General features: G+C 45.8%; 1 protein-coding gene and 1 non-coding gene across 2 annotated transcripts in view; both read left to right on the forward strand.

Moving 5' to 3' along the window:
* TBC1D22B (TBC1 domain family member 22B) overlaps window positions 1–22,627 on the forward strand; it is a 64,047-nt gene that overhangs the window by 29,532 nt on the left and 11,888 nt on the right. The window contains exons 8-11 of the mRNA XM_065885072.1: window positions 1,226–1,340; window positions 19,501–19,607; window positions 20,072–20,147; window positions 22,445–22,572. Coding sequence (XP_065741144.1) covers window positions 1,226–1,340; window positions 19,501–19,607; window positions 20,072–20,147; window positions 22,445–22,572 — 426 coding nt within the window. The remainder of the gene's footprint in view (window positions 1–1,225; window positions 1,341–19,500; window positions 19,608–20,071; window positions 20,148–22,444; window positions 22,573–22,627) is intronic.
* On the forward strand, window positions 5,455–5,573 carry LOC136130066 (5S ribosomal RNA). Its single transcript, XR_010656271.1, has one exon. It is a non-coding gene; the product is annotated as a 5S ribosomal RNA (ribosomal RNA).

Below are 22,627 nucleotides of genomic sequence, written 5' to 3' on the forward strand. Positions count from 1 at the left end.
GGGCGGTTTTTTCTCCCTTGCACCTGACCTCCGAGAGGGCCTCTTCAATTTGCCCGCAGAGCTGACTGACTCTGGGCTCTGCAGAGCCAGGTGCTGTGGAGGCCCCAAATCTCCTGTCCCTCCGCATGTAGTCATTACCACCTCTGTCATCCCTCTGGTGTGGTTCAGAGACCTGAGGCAGCCCAGTCAAAGCCTGTCTAAGGAATGTATTGGGCCCAGGAGTTGTGGTCAGCAGAATGAAGCCAGGGGATGAGTGTCAGCAAGCTGAGAGAAGACAGGGGAAAAGCTCCAAGGGCATAGTGAAAACAGAGAGGAGCGTAACAGAGTGCGACAGGGCCGGACTCTGTAAAAGGACCATAAAGATCTTTTCAGGGACATCCCTGGTCGTCCAGTGGTTAGGACTCCGTGCTTCCACTTCAGGGGGCACAGATTCGATCCCTGGTTGGGGAATTAAGATCCTGCGTGCTGTGCAGTGCGGCCAAAAAAAGATTTTTTCTTTCTCCCCAGTCTAGTCCTCTGGCCTCTTGTGGCTAATGTACTTAACCCCAGAGGCTTTCCCCATGGAGGCCCTGGCTGACTTCTCTGTTCTCAAGTTCCTGGCTGGAGGAGTCCATAGGATTTGATTTATTTGACTTCCTGTCCCCAGTAAACGTCTGGGTTGCATCCTGATATGTGAAATGACTTCCTGCATTTAGAGTCTGTCACTGGTTCCTAGTCAAGCTGGGTTAGAACTAAATCCAGATCTAGATCTCCTTCCGTCTCAGCAGGGAGAAAGGGGAGTGTGGTAAAGAAGGCATTTCCTCTTTAAATCCTGTAATGACCGAAAGAGATTTAGAAAATGTATCAGAACTTAGATATTCTGATATCTTGCTCCTGGAAATAGAGAAACAGCATCTACAAATGAGCATGGTGGCCTGAATTAATGACATCCACAGCAAACCTTTTTCTAAGCCATTTGTGTCACTCTCCTTTGCGTTTCCCAATTTTATATCACGTTGGCTGAATACTGAAAAGAGAAAGGGCAAGAAGCACCTACCCCTGTTTAAAAACAGTTAGTGTCTTAGAAACTTTTTATATTTGTAGACTGCCTTTGTCCACAGTATTTTAAAATTTTTTCTACAAATTCTGTAGCAACGCTGAGTTAAATTGTGAGGTAGGTAAATGGAGGGAGGGAGAACATCCCCGTGATTTAACATCATGTCGTCTTTTTTTCTCATTTTCCTAGATCTTCGAAAGAATTCTATTTATTTGGGCCATCCGACACCCTGCCAGTGGGTATGTCCAAGGAATTAATGACCTGGTCACTCCGTTCTTTGTCGTCTTCCTCTCAGAATATGTCGGTAAGAAGCATGAGTACCAAGTTGAACAAGCTATTGCTCTTTCTTATCTGTGGTCTGTTTGTTTTTCCCAAGAGTGCAGCCAGTGGGCACGTCTTGCTGAAAAAAAGGTGGTGGCTTTAGAATACACAGCTAAACCTCTTCTAACAGCAGCTGCAGCAGCAGCCAGGAATTTCTCTCTCGAGATGGTCACAGATCTCACCTAAGAAGACCTTTGCCAAAGAATGACCAAATTGATATATTTATGTTCTGCCATAAACAGATGGTTTGATGGTTTGACTGAGGTTCCTTTTGGATTATTTTGAACTCGTCTCAAATGCAGGCCCTCATCTGTGAAAGCTGGAATTTTAGATTATACATTAGACCTTCACACTTCAGTTCACATGCTGTATCTTAGGAGCAGGATGTGGACGTATAGAGCGGGAAAGGTGCCAGAATCCAGCTCACACTGGAGGTAATGGGATGGGCCAAGGAGAGCTCTGGGACCTTGGTTTCTCCTCCTCTTTCTTCACCTCTTACCCCACTGGGTTCTTGTCACTTTGAACAGAGTGATTCGCTGTCACGGCAGCAGTTAGGTTTTCTTACAGCTGCAGCCACCTGCTCCAGCCAGGCCTAAATCAGGCAGAGTCTTAAAAGGCATCGAGTATCCTCCACTTTTTTGGTTTCCTCAGTCACTTGTGCTTCAAGACTCATAGGAAAACCTATCTGTCATGGCCTGATGCTTTGTTCTCTTAGTCAAAGAGAAGTTCATGTGGGAACAAGAACATTGAAAAGGATTTTAGAAAACTATCCGTCTACTCCCCTCATTTCACAGATGGATTGTGAGATTCCCTGCCTCCTTATTAGTGGCAGGGCTAGGACCAGAACCCTCTTCTTCAGACTCTGAGGGTGGTAGGTTATTCTTTTCATAGAAAGCCATTGCAGGGGGTAGGGTGGTAATGAGAAGGGGACTGGAGTGGAGCCGCTTGGAGGTGGAGGACATAAGAAATGTCTCACTTGATCCTTCCCATTCAGGTTTTCTGGTGGGACTCAAAGGCGTGGTGTTTTGGTCTTTCATGCGGCAGCCTTTTTTATTTTTCATTACTCAAAACGTAAGGCAACCTAATGATGCCATTCCTTGTTCCCCTTAAGTGACAGCAGCCAGGGCAGAACTGGGAGTAAGGGTGGAAGGTCACACTCTTGTCCACTCTGTCCAGTGACCCTAAGCAAAAGCATATAAATAAAGCTTTTGTTGGAGAACTTTCATTTTCCCCTCACATTAATAGGTCAGTTTTCAGAGGCACCTTAATTCTGTGTGGTTTAACTTTATTAAAGAGCGATGCAGCTGGTCTGTTGGGATTTGGGGGTTGATTCTTGCAGTAGTACTTCTCTGAAATGGTATTCAAGGATGAGCCTAGGAAGGTATTAATCCATTCATTAATCTACATGTGAGGCCTGAACGCTGGCATTGCCAGTTTTATGCCAATTAAGGGAAATCCTCAGCAGCTGCAGTTCTAATTGGATATTAACTATCTTGTTAGCTGTCATTTATATTTTGTACCAAATTTTCCTTTACCTTCTATAGGCGCCCGTCCCATTGCTACCAGTAGCCCCACCAAGCACTGTGCCTTTCTCTTTTGTTTTTTAATAAATTTATTTATTTATTTATTTTTGGCTGCATTGGGTCTTTGTTGCTGTGCACGGGCTTTTTCTAGCTGCAATGAGCAGGGGCTACTTTTCGTTGTGGTGCGCGGGCTTCTCATTGCGGTGGCTTCTCTTGTTGCGGAGCACGGGCTCTAGGCATGTGGGCTTCAGTAGTTGTGGCTCATGGGCTCAGTAGTCGTCACTCGAGGGCTCTAGAGCACAGGCTCAGTAGTTGTGGCACACGGGCTTAGTTGCTCTGCGACATGTGAGATCTTCCCAGACCAGGGCTCAAACCTGTGTCCCCTGCATTGGCAGGCAGATTCTTAACCACTGCACCACCAAGGAAGTCCACTCTGCCTTTCTTTGATAGATATGACTGCATTCTGATCTGGGTGTTTGGTTTGTCAGTCTCACCTGCTGACCAGTGAAACCATTGCTGACCCACAGCGTTTACACAGTGAAACGTGGGCTTCTCTGCCCCTCCTCAGCAAGGAAGCCTTTCTTGGCAAGGCTGTTCTCAGTTTCACCTCTGCAGCAGACTTCAGATGGGTGTTTGGTACCTCCTCCTAGAACTAGGAAGGCGGGACCCATTCTTTTTTTACAGAAACTTTTCAGTTTAAAGCATATGTACAAGTAGAAAAAATAATACCATAAATCCTTATATACCTGTCATGCAACTTCATAACTCTGTCCATTCTTCACCCACTCATCTTTGTGAGTAAGCAAATCTCAATGTCAAGTACCATATAATTTCATCCATAAATATTTCCATATGTACCTTTTGAAGATAAAGATTAAAGAAACTCACAGCTGTAATGCAATTATTACATCTAAAAAGTTTTAATAGGTCCTTAATATAATCTAATATATAACACTATTCAAATTTTCTTGATTCCCATAAATATATTTAATAGTTTGTTTGAATCAGGGTTCAAATCAGGTCCACACATTCTACTAATTGGTTGATATGTCTCTTAAGTCTCTCTTAATCTATCAGTTCCTACCCATGTCTCTTTTCCTTAGGAGTTTGTACCTTTAACCCTTATTTTTCCAGTTTTCAAACTAGGACTTGCCAGGCCAACCAGTAATATAACCCTGATTTTTTAAAGCACTTTACCGTTTGCAAAGTACTTTGACTTACCTGATTTCATTTAGTAGCCCCCAATATCTCTTTAAGGTAGATGTATCAACCTATTTTAAATGAGCTTCCCAAACTCAAACCTAGGTCTTTTGACCTAAATACCTGTGCTCTTTATAAGAATTGGTGGTATCTCAACTTAGAGATAGCACCAACTTAGAGATTGGTGGTATCTCAACTTAGTGGCTCCCTCTTCTACATTCCCTGCTCCAAAGCAGGCAGCACATTTCTTATTGCTCCTTTTCTTAAAAAAAAAAACAAAACAGTAGAGGTACATACTCATTTTAAAAAATCAAGGACTTCCCCGGTGGCACAGTGGTTAAGAATCCACCCGCCAATGCAGGGGACACGGGTTCGAGCCCTGGTCTGGGAAGCTCCCACATGCTGCGGAGCAGCTAAGCCTGTGTGCCACAACTACTGAGCCTGCGCCCTAGAGCCCGTGAGCCACAACTACTGAGCCCGCATGCCACAATTACTGAAGCCCGCGTGCCTAGAGCCTGTGCTCCGCAACGAAGAGAAGCCACTGCACTGAGAAGCCCGCACACCACAACAAAGAGCAGCCCTCGCTCACCGCAACTAGAGAAAGCCCGCGCACAGCAACGAAGACCCAACGTGGCCAAAAACAAACAAATAATTAAATAAATTTATTTAAAAAGATAAAAACAATATAGAATTTTTATTACCTCACTGCTACCCCCCCCACCGTCACCAGAGATAACTACTATTGACCTCTTGGTGTGTATTTTTCCTGTGTGTGGATAGAGCTGCATATATTATTTTTCTTTGTTGTATCCAGAAAACTGGGATCAAACTTATTCATACTTTTCTCTATCTTGCTTGTTTTCATTCACAAATATCTGGCCAGCTTTCCAAGTTTGGACATATGGATCTACCGCCTCACTTTCAGCAATTACTTTCATCAAATTTTACTATAGTAAACAATTCTTTTATAATAGGACATTTAAATAATCTACAATTTTTAGCTATTATAAAGAACATTTCAATGAATATCCTTGTACATATTTTCTTATGCATTCGTGTTAAAATACATGTTTCCCTGAAAGAGAGCCCATAGAACGGAAATTACTAGTCCTAAAAGCATGCCAAATAGGTACCACTCCAAAATTACACTGCAAAAAGGTTTACAGCAGTTTATACTCCAACCACTAATGTTTGGGTGCACTCTTCACATCCTTAGCAAAACTGGGTATTTTAGTCCTTGTTTCACCAATTTGGCAAATAAACCATGGTTTGTGTTTCAATTTTTATTTCCACTTGCTCATCAGTGAGGTGGTTTTTCTTTTGTGTATTAGCATTTGTTTCTTTTGTCATCTGCTTGTTCAGATCTTTTATCCAGTCTATGGCCATACCACCCTGAATGTGTCCGATGTCATCTGATCTCGGAAGCTAAGCAGGGTTGGGCCTGGTTAGTACCTGGATGGGAGACCGCCTGGGAATACCAGGTGCTGTAGGCTTAAAAGAAAAAAAATTCTTTTATCCAGTTTTATCGTTTTTTTAAAAATAACTTTATTTATTTATTTTTGGCTTCGTTGGGTCTTTGTTGCTGCACGCGGGCTTTCTCTAGTTGCGGCGAGCGGGGGCTACTCTTCGTTGCGGTGTGTGGGCTTCTCATTGCGGTGGCTTCTCTTGTTGAGGAGCACGGGTTCTAGGTGCACAGGCTTCAGTAGTTAAAGCACAGGGCTCAGCAGTTGCCACGCCTGGACTCTAGGGTGTGTGGGCTTCGGTAGTTGTGGCACGTGGGCTCAGTGATTGTAGCTCGTGGGCTCTAGAGTGCAGGCTCAGTAGTTGTGGTGCACGGGCTTAGTCGCTCTGTGGCATGTGGGGTCTTCCCAGACCAGGGATCAAACCCATGTCCCCTGCATTGGCAGGCGGAGTTTTAACCATTGTGCCACCAGGGAAGTCCTATCCAGTTTTTTCTATTGGACTGTTGGTCTTGTTTTGTAAGAGCTTTATGTGGATTAGATATATTCATTTTTCATCTGCTATGTGTTAAAAATATTAGGTCAAACCACATGAAATTGCTAATATTCAACGATTTTTGACACATCCCTCCATGGGAATTTTATATAGTTCAAGCTAATTCTTTTTTTTCCTCCCAGACCATCATTTGTCTTCTCAAATTTGTTTATTGTGTCTCCTAATGTAGCGCTTCCTAATTTTTATGTGGTCAAATCTGTCCATTCGACAGATATTTATTGAGCTCCTCCTATGTGCCAGAGGATAGAGTGACTAAGATAACAGATGTGGGCCCTGCCCTTACGGAGCCTCCCATCTAGTGCAGGGGTTAAGGGGCTCACAAAAAATTAAACAAGTCATTGCAAAGTGTGAGAAGGACATGAAGGAAATACCTCCTCCTTTATGGTTTTTAGATTCGGTATATTGCTTAGGAAGTCTTTCCCCACCCCAATATTATAAGAATATTCTTCCATGTTTTCTTCTAATATGCTTGTGGTTTTGATTTTACACTTAGCTTTTTAAATTCCATTAGTAATTTATTTTCCTGTACAGTGGGGGCTGAGATTTAAAGTTACTGTTCCAACTGGATAGTTCATTTTTTCAACACTATTTATAAATAGTACATCCTTTCTTCACTCATGTGAAATCCCTTTTCATAATATAATATAAATTTCTTTATTTATATGGTTTACTTATTTCTGTTCCTTTTATCTCCATTTCTATGCATGTACCAACCAACAGCTTGGATTTTTGACCTTTGTAGTGTGTTTTATTATTATTTCAGGGCCAGTCTCTTTCATCATCCTTTTGTAAAAATTGTCTTGGCTCTTCTTCCAGGTGAACTTTAGAATCAACTTGCCAAATTCAGGATGTAGGGAACCCTTCTGAATTTTTTTTTTTTTTTACCCTTCTGAATTTTTATCGGAGGTGCAGTAAATTTACAAATTAGTTTGGTGGGGTAATTTTTTCTTTTTTTGATAGCAGCTTTGTTGAGATGGCATTCATATACCATACAATTCACCCATTTAAAGTGTACAATTCAATGGTTTTTAGTATATTTATAGAGTTGTGTAACCATCAGCACGGTCAATTTTAGAATATTTTCATCAGCCCAAAAAGGAACCCTGTACCCCTTAGCCATCACTCCCAAGCCCTCGCACCCCCCCCTATTCCTAGGCAACCATTAATCTACTCTCTGTCTCTATGGATTTGCCCTTTCTGGACATTTCATAAAAATGGTCATTCCTTTTCATGGTCAAATAAGTATTCCATTGTATGAATATACCACATTTTATTTGTCTGTTCATCGGTTGCTGTGTATAAATTAAGCTTCAAAGAAACAAGGCATACAGACTTCCCTCCAGCCTCAAGGCCTTTCCTGAACATAGATTCAACATTGTTTGTGGCCTTCAAGAATAGTTCTCTTGTCTGAGTAATAATGCTGCTTTTCTTCCCTTCTCTAATAGTGCCATATCCTAGTAAGGCAGCTACTGTGAGAGGTGTGTTGTTATGACCTCTCTGATATGACTCTCCCTACCACAGGAGGCCTCAGGTATCCTTCACCCATGGAACAGGCCAGGCAGTTGCCCTCATCATCCCAGGCAGGTATCATCAGGCAGCCTTAGCCCACCGCCCCATCTTACTGAGCTGTAGCGTGGAGGACGTGTCCTAGTAGAGCTGTGGGATCCACATGCCACCAGAACACTGTTTGGCCTCTCTCCTATCTCCTCCCCTATCTCTTCTTTATTACTTTTATAAATTGGTACCTGAGCTGGCTTCATGCTTTGTGTCATGTTTGTTGTAAAATAGTTGAAAACGGGGAGAACCAGTGACTCTCCTCTGAGTTACTAGAGGATTTTTCTGTAGCTGGCTTAGCCCCCCAGTAGTCTCTTTATCCGCTGAAACCAGCTGCTCACACAGAAGTGGGTCCTCTGTGGATAAGCCAGCTATGTCTGTGTCCAGAGGTGACAATGCCGGAGGGTCAGCCCTGGGGAGATACAGTCTCTGGACTGTGACCCCTGAGATGGTGGAATGCCTTTAGACTCTCATCTCCAAAACCTTTTGGACTTAGATGACATTATTGATCTAGCTTGGAACATATTAAGGTCAAATGTAATCGATGATGTGGCCGTCGCCAAATTAAGCTGCGTAACAGCAACTGTTTAAGGATGCAGATGAGGAAATTGTATAGAAAAGTGGGACTCACGACATGTCCTGTTTTCAGAAGAAGAGTGGTGCCTGGTGATTTCTTTCTTTACAAAATGAAACACTGTCAAATAACTCTCCCCCTTCTCCTCTGCATGAAGTAGTACAGCAGGATTTTCATTTCAGGTTTTACTTAGAAGCATGACAGCAGTAGAACTCCCAGAAGGGAAGTCTTTCCCATACCTCTTACTCGTATTCCCTGCATGACATTTACACTTAGATATGTCATAAGTGACCAGTTAGGATTAGCTTGTCTGCACTGACAGGGAACCAATACCTTAAGCAAGAGAGAAAAGCTTACTTCTCTCACATGAAAAGTCAGGAGGTAGGTAGTCTGGGGCTCCATGGTATCAGGGATCCAGCCTCCTCTCTCTGTTGTCCTGCCATTCTCAGCATGTGTTTTTGTACTCATGATCCAAGATAGCTGCTTGTGCTCTAGCCATCACGTCTATATTCCAGCCAGTATGGAGGGGGAAAGGAAGAAAGGCATACTCCTTCTGTTGAAGGACACTTCCCAAGTACATGACACTTGGTTTTGAATCTCTCTTGTCTGAACTTAGTCTTATGGCCATTCCCATCTGCAAGTGAGCCTGGAAAACACAGTCTGTATCCCAGGTGGCCAGTACCCTTATGGGTCCTTTCACCACGGAGGAGTGGGTTATAGTTATTTACGTATAGTGACAATCTTTGCTATCCCTAAGCTCCTCAGACTCAGTGTTTGACTAACTCCTCTCCATACCCAGCCACCCTTTTCTCTCAGTTGCCAGCATTTCCGGTCACTTAAGTCAGAAATGCTAAGACTTGTTCGTAATTCTTTTTTCTCATTCTTTTTTTTTTTTAAAGGAGATGTTGGGGGTAGGAGTTTATTAATTAATTTATTTATTTTTGCTGTGTTGGGTCTTCGTTCCTGTGCGAGGGCTTTCTCTAGTTGTGGCAAGCGGGAGCCACTCCTCATTGCAGTGCACGGGCCTCTCACTATCTCGGCCTCTCCTGTTGCGGAGCACAGGCTCCAGATGCACAGGCTTGGTAGTTGTGGCTCACGGGCCCAGTTGCTCCGCGGCATGTGGGATCCTCCCAGACCAGGGCTCAAACCCGTGTCCCCCACATTAGCAGGCAGACTCTCAACCACTGCGCCACCAGGGAAGCCCTTTTTTCTCATTCTTGCATATCCAGTCAGTTACAGAGCTCTGATGATTTCATGTCCTAAATATTTCTTGAATCTGCTTCCCCCTCTATTCCTCCTGTGACTACCCTAGCTTAGCCCTGGATTGCTGAAATGGCCAAGTGTGTTTTCCCATCTCTGGTTTTTGTCCCCTTCTTCCCATCTTTCACACCATTTAAACACAGACTTGTCGGTGCAGCTCCTTTGCTTAAAACCCTTCACTAGCATCCCATCACCTACAGTTAAAATGTCCACATTCTCAGGAGTTCCCTGGTGCCGTAGTGGTTAGGATTCTGGGCTTTCACTGACGTGGCCCGAGTTCAATCCCTGGTTGGGGAACTGAGATCCTGCAAGCCACACAGCACAGCCAAAAAAAAAAAAAAGTCCAGATTCTCTAGCTTGTGCAAGGCCCTGTGTGCTCTACTTCCTGCCTCACCGTTTAAACTCAGAAATCCAAAATTGACAGTTTTAATCTAAAGCCTTGTCCTGTACCACCTCTTTATCCCCTGGGCTACTCCTTGTGCATCCTTTAAGACACCCCTTCTTCCTGGAAGCCTGCCCTGAGACTTCTTCCCTACCTCCACCACCCCAGTGGTACTCTTTCCATAACCCTGTGCATTTCCCCTTTGTAGGACTTTACCACACCAGTTATTGTGTGTTTCCCTCCTACCCTCTCCCACCAGACTGTATGATTCTTTGAGGCCAGAGACTATTTTAAACATCTTTATATTCCCAGTGCTTTTATTTTGGTGTCCAAAATAGGCATTCCATACATGTCTAGATGAATGAAAGAATGAAAATTTCATAACGTTGCTAGATATTCAGGAAGTAGTGCAGCTTTGCTGGGCTTGGCCACTGGAGGGCAGTGAATTATAGTATTCTGCTACTGTGCTGAGATAGTCAAAAGTTCTCTCTCTTGTAAGCGATGGAGATGGAGTTCCATCACTCATTCAGCAAATACTTATTGAGGAACTACACCGTGCCAGGCACTGCTCTAGGCACTGGGGATACAACCATAAACAAAGTGGACAAAAATCCCTGCCTTTCATTTCTAGGTATTTATACAAGGAAAATGAAAGCGTAGAGTCCCCCAAAAGGCTGCATAGGAATATTCATAACAACTGTATTAAAATAGACAAAAATTGGAAACAACCCAAATATCTGTTAATAGGAGAATGGATAGTCACACAATGGAATAGTACTCAGCCATAAAAAAGAATGAACTACTGATAAAAGCAAGAACATGGAAGAAATCATCTCAAAAACCATTATGTTGGGCTTCCCTGGTGGCGCAGTGGTTGAGAGTCCGCCTGCCGGTGCAGGGGACACGGGTTCGTGCCCCGGTCTGGGAGGATCCCGCGTGCCACAGAGCAGCTGGGCCCGTGAGCCGTGGCTGCTGAGCCTGCGCGTCCGGGGCCTGTGCTCCGCAACGGGAGAGGCCGCAACAGTAAGGGGCCCACGTACCGCAAAAAAAAACCCCCCAAAACCCCAAAAAAGCCCATTATGTTGAACAAAAGAAGCCAGATACCGAAAAAGTACACATTGTATGTATGATTCCATTTAAATGGAGTTCATAAATAATCTACAGTGATAGAAATCAGAATGATGGTTGACTGTCGGTGGGAGATTGATTAGGAAGAGGCAAGAAGAGACTTTATAGGGTGATGGAAATGTTCTCTATTTGGACTGGGGCACTTTTTTTTTTTTTTTTTTTTTTGTGGTATGCGGGCCTCTCACTGTCGTGGCCTCTCCTGTTGCGGAGCACAGGCTCTGGACACGCAGGCTCAGCGGCCATGGCTTACGGGCTCAGCCGCTCCGCGCCATGTGGGATCTTCCCAGACTAGGGCGTGAATCCGTGTTCCCTGCATCGGCAGGTGGACTCTCAACCACTGCGCCACCAGGGAAGCCCTGGAGCACTTTTTTACACGGATGTATACATGTGTCAAAACAGAACCGTGGCCTTATATGTAGTCTAATGTATGTAAATTATATGTAAAACTAAATCCGTTCCACTGAGCGTAAATTCTGATGAGCAGAAACTGACAATAAATAGAAAAATAAGTAAGGTATTTGTTACCTTGACTGTGATAAGTGCTATGCAGGAGAACAAAGGAGGAAAGAAGGACACAGTTGTGCCCCGTTGGCAAGAGTGGGAACAGGAGCAGGTTTTAATCAGGGTAGTGAGCCGGGGTCACACTGAGAAGACGATGTTTGAGCAAAGTCCTGAAGGAGGAGAGGGGGTGAGCCATGCAGTTAATTTTTGGTAGTTAACACTCAGATTTTCAGAGGAAAAGAGTTGTTGTTAATAACTCCCCACACGCCCAGGTACCGTGGCCCCTGTTGCCGTGTCTTGCTCCTGAGCTGCTGTGGATTATACTCCAGCTCCGTGCTCTTAGATCCTGGGAGGCTTCATTGTCCATCTCACACCCAACTCTGCCCTGCCGATCCTGTTCCTCCCCACCTGGCAAGGTGTGGAGGCCAAAGATGAAACTGGACAGACTTCCGTAGTCTTTCATTGTCTTAAGAGGACATTCCTCTTTTTTCCTTTTAAAATGTATACTTCTATACTTTTTAAAGTACATATGTCATTACATGCACATCTCAATAAATTTCCCCTAAATAGTGCTTCCCTGGTGGCACAGTGGTTGAGAGCCTGCCTGCCGATGCAGGGGACACGGGGTCGTGCCCCGGTCCGGGAGGATCCCACATGGAGCGGCTGGGCCCGTGAGCCATGGCTGTTGAGCCTGTGCGTCTGGAGCCTGTGCTTTGCAATGCGAGAGGCCACAACAGTGAGAGGCCCACGTACCGCAAACAAACAAAAAAAATTTCCCCTAAATAACCAGCACCCAAGTGGAACATTTCCAGCACTGCAGAAGTTCCCTTGTGTTCCCTTCTAGGCCCTCCCCCTCACCCCCACAAGGGTAACTATTTTACTGACTTCTAACACCTCGATCAGTTTTGCCTGTCTCTAAACTTTATATAAATTGAATCATAGAGTAAGGATATCACTTTGCATTTTCATGCTACTGGTTTGGAGGGAACTGGGAGTGAGACCGATGCTGAATTTTTAGCACTAAATTTTTAGTTTAGTTTGGAACTTTACCCCTTTCTCCAAGGTGCCTCCTGGCCCTGTCTTCATAGATGCAGCAGCCTCATATGTGATAGTTGAGACATATGAGACTCTTTCCAGCAACAGACATGTATGTGGAGACACCCAGTCAGAGTGCTGAGCTGAGCTGAGCTGCTTTCAGCGGACAGTTGAGAGCAATGTGAGCATTTGGTGGGATGTCCAGTGCTGGATTTTCTCCCCTGTAGGAGGTAAGCTCTCCAAGGGCGAGTTGTAGCTTGTCATCTCCGGCACTGTAGGACCCGGCCTGCTCTCTCCCTGGTGGTAAACCAAGTGACACATGCATGCTCACTTGCTCTCCCTCTCATCTGACCCCCCCCCCCCAAAATGAGAAATTATAACAGAGGAGAAATTGAGGTAGCCAACATAGTCAAGATGTTTGAGCCTAGATGAGGAGCCTCTGGGCAGCTGACATTGGCACAGGGGACCTTGGACTCCCTAGAGCCTGTTGACATACACAGTGTCTTGGTGACATGCTGCCTGGCTCTGTGGGTAGTCTTTGGGCAGGTCCTAGAAGGTGAAGTGTGTGCTGGACCTGGCCCCTCCCTTGCCCCATAACCTGAATACTCATATAGTTCAGGTTCATGTAATCTGAGGTCATAGCCAGCAGTCACTTGTGTTTGTTAAATAAAAGTAAAAGTAATCCAGGAACCTCAGGAAAGTAGAGACGGTTTAGTGATACGTTTTTTTTTTTGCGGTACGTGGGCCTCTCGCTGCCGTGGCCTCTCCCGTTGCGGAGCACAGGCTCCGGACGCGCAGGCTCAGCGGCCGTGGCTCACGGGCCCAGCTGCTCCGCGGCATGTGGGATCTTCCTGGACCGGGACACGAACCCGTGTCCCCTGCATCAGCAGGCGGACTCTCAACCACTGCGCCACCAGGGAAGCCCCTATGTTGGTTTTTAAAATTAATTTTAGCCAGGCTGTCCCACGCTGAGTAGTGGACAGCCAGAGATCATTTTGGGTTAATATTTACCTTTTAGTCACTGCCCTGATTGACAGTCACGGCGTTGGGAAGGGCTCCGTGGTCAGCTGCTTCTCTGTGTCTTGGAAACAGCATGTCTCTTCTCACTCAGTCTGGAACGTGGTCCTCATGAAGCAGAAAGGCCCTGGCATGGGTCTCCACTCTTTAGGAACCTCAGAAGAAGTCTTTCCTCTAACCTCCTCCCTGTCCTCACTGCCCTTTCTTTGTTAGGTGGTTTGACTTTTCTGGGTTTAGCCGGGGGGGCCCCTCTACTTTTTTTTTTTTAAATATTTATTTATTTGGCTGCGTTGGGTCTTTGCTGCTGCGCGGGCTTTCTCTAGTTGGCGGCGAGCAGGGGCTACTCTTCTTTGCGGTGCACGGGCTTCTCATTGCGGTGGCTTCTCATTGCGGAGCACGGGCTCTAGGCACGTGGGCCTCAGTAGTTGTGGCCCGTGGGCTCAGTAGTTGTGGCTTGCAGGCTCTAGAGTGCAGGCTCAGTAGTTGTGGCGCATGGGCTTACTTGCTCCACGGCATGTGGGATCTTCCTGGACCAGCGATCGAACCCACGTCCCCTGCATTGGCAGGCAGATTCTTAACCACTGCACCACCAGGGAAGTCCCGGGGCCCCTCTACTTTGTCCATGCTCAGCTGTGGTGACGTTGTCTCAGCTGCTGCTATCAAATACTTGCCTGAAAATACCAGATGAGTAACACCCAACAATAAGTTTCTATAGCACTTGAACCACTTAAAAATTATTACATACAGGTGACCAGATGAATTCCTTGACACTTTTCTTAAAACTGTGTTTCTTTTTCTTTTTTTTAATATATATATATTTTTAACTTTTTATTTTTGGCTGCGTTGGGTCTTCGCTGCTGCACAGGCTTTCTTCTAGTTGCGGTGAGTGGGGGCTACTCTTCATGGCGGTGCACGGGCTTCTCGTTGCAGTGGCTTCTTCTGTTGCGGAGCACGGGCTTCAGTAGTTGTGGCGTGCAGGCTCAGTAGTTGTGGCTCATGGGCTCTAGAACACAGGCTCAGTAGCTGTGGTGCACGGGCTTAGTTGCTCCGCGGCATGTGGGATCTTCCCGGACCAGGGCTCGAACCCATGTCGCATGCATTGGCAGGCAGATTCTTAATCACTGCGCCACCAGGGAAGCCCAAAACTGTGTTTTTCTGAATGAAATATTTAACTCTTATTTTATGAAGTTCGTTAGATGTATAGCTGAAAAGATTTGTTTTTCCTTTTCTCAATCAGTTTACTTTTGTGATCAGAAAATATTATGTAAGGTGTTCTTTTGAGTCCAGTTTAAAAAAAAAAAAAAGGAATCAGGTAAGCCAGAGGCTTTGGAAAATAGAAGGGCTGTCTGTAGTCTGATGCCTTGAATCCTCTCATGCCTGCCAGTTAGGCTGATTAATTCTGACCCAACAGATCCCAAAATCTAGAAATTGCCTTGCGATCACAGATGGTTCCTGGGAAATGCCTAAAGCAGTTAATGGACAAGTTAACTCTTGTCAGTTTAAGCAAAAGCCGTTCTTCCCGAAGCCATAGGGGAGTGTTTGAGGCATAGGTGAGGCTGATTTTAGGCCCGAGATCTGGAGTTCTCAGAAAAATAAATGCTTGACTGGGGCTATCACTCCGGTGGTTCATTTTATCAGCTAATAATGCCAGGCTTGACATCATGTTCTTGTCAAGCCCGGAATGGGCAATTTGATTTTTATAAAGAACTTCTGGGTTTCCTCTTTTTGGATGCTTTGCGTCTTAAAACAGCCATAAAATATCCCTTAAAATCTCATTCCCTCCTGTCTGAGTCCTGGCTGCTGAACGCTGCATAATGACAACCAGAGACGCTGCCCTCATTGGAGACTGTGTTGCTGGCATGGTTTCCCGTTCCAGCTTCAATTATATGTTGAATTTTCTCAAGTGGGACGTTTAATGATCCTTCTGAACAGACTGTTTATGCTGAATGAAGCCCTTCAGAGAGCATTTGGGCCTCCCTTTCTCTGCTGCTTTTTGATGGTGCACTCAGCTCACAGTTTTTGACTGAATGTGTGAATTTTATCCTCCCAGCAGCCAGAACTAAACTCTCCTCCCACTCTCTGAAATGCTGGTGAGCTCTCCCGCTGACTGTGAAAGCCACGGGCTAACGCGCAGGCCAGGCGTAAGGGCAGAACATGGGGAAACAACAACCCCCAACTCGAGGCCCCAAGAGAGGGTTCAGCATCCTGTCTGGTCCCTTTCCCCCCAGCTAAAGGTTTGGAACTGGCACAGTTACTGAGAGCCATATCTTACCAACTTAAACCTCATGTTCAGTTTTCTTCGTTGAGACCAGAAGGTGGAAATGGAAAGCTTTGAAAATTGACTTTTATTTTTTAGGTACGTTTGGAATTAGGTTAGGTTTGGCTGTGAATAACAGAGATCTAAAATAACAGTGGCTTAAACAAGGTAGAAGTTTATTTGTTCCTCATATAATAGCAATAATACTAGCTAACATTTGCATAATGCTTATTTTCTGACAGGCATTGTTAGCACTTTTCGTGTATTGACTTGTTTAATCCTTGCAATGTGCATTGACGTTGGTAGGATGTTACCACCTTAACAGATGAGGCGTTGAGGCACGGAAGGTAAAGTCACTAGCTGAAAGCCACATAGCTCGTGAGTGACAGAGCCAGGATTTGAGCCACACAGTCTGGCTCCAGAATCTGTGCTCTTAGCCACATGCTCTTCTGTCTGACAGAAAAGCCACAGGTCACCAGGGCTAATGTGGCAGCTGTGCTCCCCAGTCTACTTGGGGACCCAGGCTCTTTCTCCCTTGTTACTCTGCTGTGTGTGGTTTCCATTCCCAGTGACATTTCCGCTGCAATGTTGTGGAATGGTAGAATGCCCAGGTAGGAAAAGACCCTTCAAATTATTGTGGCACTCTGGATTTTCTTTTGGGAAACGTGTATGAATAGTGGGGGTGGTTTTGTCTTGAGCCTTCCTTGTGGGTTTCATTTTTTTCTTACAACCCTATTTTCTTTTTCTTTAATAAATTTATTTTTATTTATTTTATTTTTGGCTGTGTTGTTGGGTCTTCATTGCTGCACACGGGCTTTCTCTAGTTGCGGCGAGCGGGGGCTACTCTTCGTGGCGGCGTGTGGACTTCTCAGGGCAGTGGCTTCTCTTGTTGCGGAGCACGGGCTCTAGGCGCGCGGGCTTCAGTAGTTGTGGCACGTGGGCTCAGTAGCTGTGGCTCGTGGGTTCTAGAGCGCAGGCTCAGTAGTTGTGGCGCACGGGCTTAGTTGCTCCGTGGCATGTGGGATCTGCCCGGACCAGGGATTGAATCCATGTCTCCTGCGTTGGCAGGCGGATTCTTAACCACTGCACCACCAGGGAAGTTCCACAACCCTATTTTCATAAAGAGGGAACTACTGCCTTGGACGGTTGGTGTGATCAGTCTCACTCACTAAAAAGGAAAACACATGCTTCCCTAGTGCACTGTGGGGGGTCTGGTCCTGGAGAGTGGTCTGGTGGTACCAGAGGTTAGGTCACTTGAACCTGTGGCCCAGAGTGGTTCTCGTATGGTTCCTCTGGCCATTGTTCACGGTAGTGGGAGTTGGAGGCACCTGGGTATCCATCCATGGGGGGAACGGATATGTAAAGGGGTGGTGCTCTGTGTGGGGCAGTGAACTAGAGGTCTGTACAGCAACACGGAAGGATCTTAGAAATGTAAGATGAAGCAACAAGAAGAAGGAAGTTTCTGAGCTGGGTCTTAGAGCCCAGTATCACTTAATTAAATTAATAGTATATATATGGCCACCCCCCACACACAAGCCCCCACTATACAATAAGTGTTTAAGTTAGAAAAATAGAAAGATGGTATTTTTGGATGTAGTCAATGGTAGCCCCTTTTTTCTAAAATCATGTGCATTTTTTCCTGACTATAAAAATTATGCTTGTAGAAATTTTGAATAGTAAGGCTTAAAGAAAATAAAAATTCTTTATCCCTACCACCTTGGGAATGAGCACTGTAAAGCTTTGTGATATAGTTTGTCTTTCCTCTGTGACTATATAAACACGTAAATATTGTATGGGCGGTAGTTGAGAGTAAACCATAAATAATTTTGTACTTCACTCCTTTCCCTCAATGCTGTGACATGCTTTCCCATGTCATTACAAATCCCTAGTAAACTTCATCTAAAATAAACTACATGTGCCTACTGTGTGCCAGGCACTGTTGTTGACACTTTACTTGTATTAACTATGGACTTTTACAGTGTTCCCAGGGTCATAGCTTTTCTGACAAAGCACCCCGCCCTCCCCAAAAGGGTTTTTACAGCCCTTGATGTCCATTAGAAAAACGCTGTTTATACAGGATGAGAATCTGAGAGTTGTTACGCATTTCCCCAAGAAGGTCCAGATGTAGGTCTAAATAGAGTAATAATTCTCATAAATGAAAGAGAATATATTTCATCATATGCCTGCGTCTCTCTGCAGCTCCAGGGACTGCAGTGAACACCCTGTTTTCAAAACAGGGCTCCAAGGAGATAAGCTGCGTTTGGCACAGAACTCAAGGGCCTGAATATTTCCATGTGTGGCCTCTGACAGGCATGCAGGGACCTGTAGGTTGAGGTGGCCTGTCTTGTCCACCTCTCTCTGGCAGGAAGGAAACATCACATGGCCTCTTCCTTCTTCTAGAAGACTCTTATGTTCTCCCCGCTTGTATCTCAGACCAGATAGACAACCTCTCACTCTTGTCATCTAGTGTGGGATTTCCATGAGAAGCTAATAGGCGATCCTCTTTAAAAGAGGTCCCATGGCTAAAGAAGCTGGGGAAATGCTGAGTAAGCAAGGTTAAGGAGATTTACTTAATGCAGAATGTCTAATAACTTCTCAAATCCTTTTGTATGCTATGATCTTCGTGAACCTCCAAGACGAGGATATATGATGCAGCATTTCTCAACCATATTTGTCTGTGGAACCTTTTTTCTTGAATATCCTATAGGATTGAGGTTTTGCAGAGCCCATCTTGATAACTACCAGATTGGTGAGATCAAATCCTGGGAGCTTTCACGGGTTTGGGCCATCTTCCTTCACACACTCAGCTTCACTTCTGAGTGGTGAGGCCATGGGTCTGCCTTGTCAGAACTGGGGGATCCCATCTTTAAAATGAACTATTGGGGCTACCTGATCTCACCTTTTTCCACTACCTGTAAGTGTGAGTGTGCTAGACAGTTCAGTGAATTTCTGAAATCAAAGAATTTTTCCAGACCATCTCCAGGGGGCTGGATATAGCTCTTTTTAAAAATTCATTTATTTTTATTTTATTTATTTTATTTTTGGCTGTGTTGGGTCTTCATTGCTGCGCATGGCCTTTTCTCTGGTTGCGGTGAGCAGGGGCTACTCTTCGTTGTGGTGCGCGGGCTTCTCATTGCGGTGGCTTCTTTTGTTGCGGAGCACAGGCTCTAGGTGCATGGGCTTCAGTAGTTGTGGCACGCAGCCTCAGTAGTTGTGGCCCACGGGCTCTAGAGCACAGGCTCAGTAGTTGTGGTGCACGGGCTTAGTTGCTCCGCGGCATGTGGGATCTTCCCAGACCAGGGCTCGAACCCGTGTCCCCTGCATTGGCAGGTGAACTCTTAGCCACTGCACCACCAGGGAAGCCCCTGGATATAGCTCTTTGAACAGGAGGCCTGAAGTATTTTTTTTCCTCAAACTAAATGAACAAATGCAGTGGAAGAGGAAGATGTGTTGGACCCAGCAAAACTGATGTGAGAAATGGCTTGTTCAGCGTTGTAAGGAGATCCTCAAGAGCCTTCCTGGGACACGTTTGCCCACCTGACAAGGGGACGGGGAGGGCAGGCCCCTGTTCCTTGGCATCGTGTTAGCCTGGCTCTCTCCTGGCCTTAAGGACCCCGTTGAAGATACTAGACTCTGTCTTTCTCTCTCCATTTTTTGGAGAAGACCTCTGGACTTTCTTCACCTCTTGTTTTACAGAAGAGGACGTGGAGAACTTTGACGTGACCAATTTGTCTCAGGACATGCTGCGAAGCATAGAAGCCGACAGCTTTTGGTGCATGAGCAAACTGCTGGATGGGATACAGGTGAGTGGTTCTGCCCTTGTGGGACACCTGGGTTGGGGCTCCCTGCAGCCCTTTGGGTTCCTTGTTGCTCTTCTGCATCAGACAGGGCCCCCCACCCAGCATGGCTCCTCCCCTTTTTGGTCCATCCATCTGTACCTCGTTCATTAGCTTTACAGCTTTCAAAAGGCAATGGTCTGGTGTCCCCTGGAGCCTAAGGAGGTCTCCGTGTTGCCCTGCCCTTGTCATCAGACTGTGCCCCTCCTTTCCTCTGTGCTCCCGGGCCGTGCTGTTTGCCTCCACAGCACAGGGCTCTTTTAGGCTTTCCTCACACTCTGCTGTTCTGTGAGATTCCTTTGTTTCCCAAAACACTGGCACCGGCTTTGGAAAAACAGCTTGTGTTTTATAAATGTATTTCAGTGAATTTGAGGGATGGTGGCACGACTGTTTGGTATCCCTGTTCATCCTGAGTCCTATGTTGTTTGCAGGATAACTACACCTTTGCACAACCAGGGATCCAGAAGAAGGTCAAGGCACTAGAAGAGCTTGTCAGTCGGATTGATGGTAGGTTCAGAGGAAGAATTCTCTAGCAGTAGCACAGTGGGATTCTGACACAAGCCAGTTATGCTTGTGGGCATAACTCAGCCCCCTTCCTAGCCACGACCCTTTTCAATTCACCCTGTGCTGTTGGTGGCACTGGCATCCTTCCACATCCCAACCGGAAGGTGAGGTGAGAACTCTGCTGTTATGTCAAGTTCTTTTCTCTCCTTAGTTTTCTACCACTGAGATCTATCAGTCCTCCTTCAGCATCTCTCCTCAAATTCGCTCTTTCTTCTCGATGTCCATAGCCACAGCTCTGGTCCAGCCTTGCTTGGGTTTTTGCAACTTCCTCCTAGAAGGACTTGCCTTCTCCACACTCTTTGCTCTTCGACACCATCTATCACACACCTGCATCTTTCCAAAGCACTGTTCTGGTCGTGTCCCTCTTTTGCTCTGAAACCTCCTGTGCTCTCCATTGCTTTTAGCATCAAGTCAGAGGTAGTCTGACCTTGTCCTTCATGCTGCGATGTGACTCAGGACTCCTGGGCTCCATGCCGGGTCCGCAGGTCTGGCTGATACCCCAGCAGGACGTCCCATAGCTCCCTGTGACCTGTCTGGGTGGGGAATATGAGTCGTGGCTTCCTGATTCAGAATGTCTTTGAGAAACAGGAGCCCTACAGTAAGTCCTCGGCTCTGGCATGGAATCATGGAGTGTTAGAACTGAAGTCAACTCGGGAAGCCCTACTGTTGACCGATGAGGAAACTGAGGCCCAGGGAGAGAAGTTGGAATTACTGTCACGTAGAGGTCTGAGAGCGAGGTCTTCTGTTAAGAGGAATCTCTAGCACCAATTAATTCCACCAATTACTACACAACTGTTAAGTCCCATTGTCTGGTTTTCTATCATGGATTTTTCTGCTGTACCAAAGCATTCCCTTCCCCAGGATAGAGACTGTGTATCTTTCTCCTTTCCCAGGTTCTCTTTCCATGAAAACCTTCTCTCATTTGTTCCACTCACTCCAGCTTCCTTTTATGACTTAGGATTTCAGTCTTCCCAGCATGTTGGATTATTTACTATTTTTATCCTGTGCATTGTATGTGGGATACTTTTAGCCTCTTTGCATTATTGCCCTGGCCCAGCTGTTAGCTCCATGATGGGGCCCACATCCAGCTCTCTTGCATCCCTCACTTGGATCCTGGTACAGGGCCTGTGCTAAGCTGTCTGACAAAGGCCAGGTTCCAGAGGGTCGGAGCTGTGGTTTTTGCCACTTCCTGGCCTGTCCTTTTTTTTTTTTTTTTTCCTTTTTCCAGCCCTCAAAAATACCTGAAAAATACAGGCACAGTACTTTAGGATGGTGGATTTTTAAATGTATATATCTTTATGCTTTGAATTATAGAAGTAATACTTACTCATTACAAAAATGTAGACGCTTGAGAAAAACACAGAATAAAAAGTGAAAATCCTCCCCCTTCCTTAAATTCTACTCCCCAGAAATAACCATCGTCGATAGCTACTCTTTCAAAAATTGTGTTAAGTATTTGCCGCGTGCAGGTGCTGTTGTAAGCACTTTTATTTTCTCGTTTTATTCTCCCCCAAACTTTGAGGTATGGATGATTATCCCCATTTATAGATTAGGAAACTGAGGGGGATAGTGATTTATTTTAATCCTGTCAAGCAGCATTCGAGGGGCTGTCATGCAGAACAGGGGTCAGGTTTGCTTGGGTTGCTCCAGAATGCTACGCCAATACCAAGGGGCGGGAGTTGGGAGGGAGCTAGTGTCTGCTGGTGTCGACGAGGCACTTCCTGGTGAATCACTTCATCATCAGTGGGTGAGGCTGCCCTTGAGTGGAGTCGGTGAACATCTTTCACTGGCGGTTTAAGTCCCTGCTGGCTGCCACCTGTCAGGGATGCTGAAGAGGAACCCTCACTGGTGGGAGGATGGCCAAGGTGACCCGCACCGTTCTTTTCCATTCTGGGTTCTGCTCTGATGAGTACCAAGGTCAAGCAGCCAAGTGAGCCTTACGTCTCCTGCTCTATGGCTCAAGCAGCCGTGTGAAGGAAGAAAGGACCCTAGAATATCACTATGGGGTGTTCAAATAGTCCTACTACATGCAGGGCTGAGTCGTAACCATGCAGAGTTGCTGTGAGGTGGTGGAATCAAACATAAAGGATGGTCAGATGCCCGTCTGGCCCCTCTGTGTCTGGCTTCTCCAGGGAGAGTGGCTGAAAAGAAATGGAAACCACCTTTTTGGCTCATGTGACTCTTTCAGGGTCCAGTCCCCTAGGTTACTCTCAGGGGGCCAGTGACACTTTCTGTTTCAGAGCAGGTACATAATCACTTCAGGAGGTACGAGGTCGAATACCTACAGTTTGCCTTTCGCTGGATGAACAACCTGCTTATGCGGGAGCTTCCCCTTCGCTGCACCATCCGCCTGTGGGACACATACCAGGTATGAGGAGACCCCTGCCCTCTCCATGCCAGGCTGTCCCTGAGGCACCCGGCTC

This window comes from Phocoena phocoena, chromosome 10 (genome assembly GCF_963924675.1).
Source record: "Phocoena phocoena chromosome 10, mPhoPho1.1, whole genome shotgun sequence".
In the NCBI taxonomy this organism is placed as follows: domain Eukaryota; kingdom Metazoa; phylum Chordata; class Mammalia; order Artiodactyla; family Phocoenidae; genus Phocoena; species Phocoena phocoena.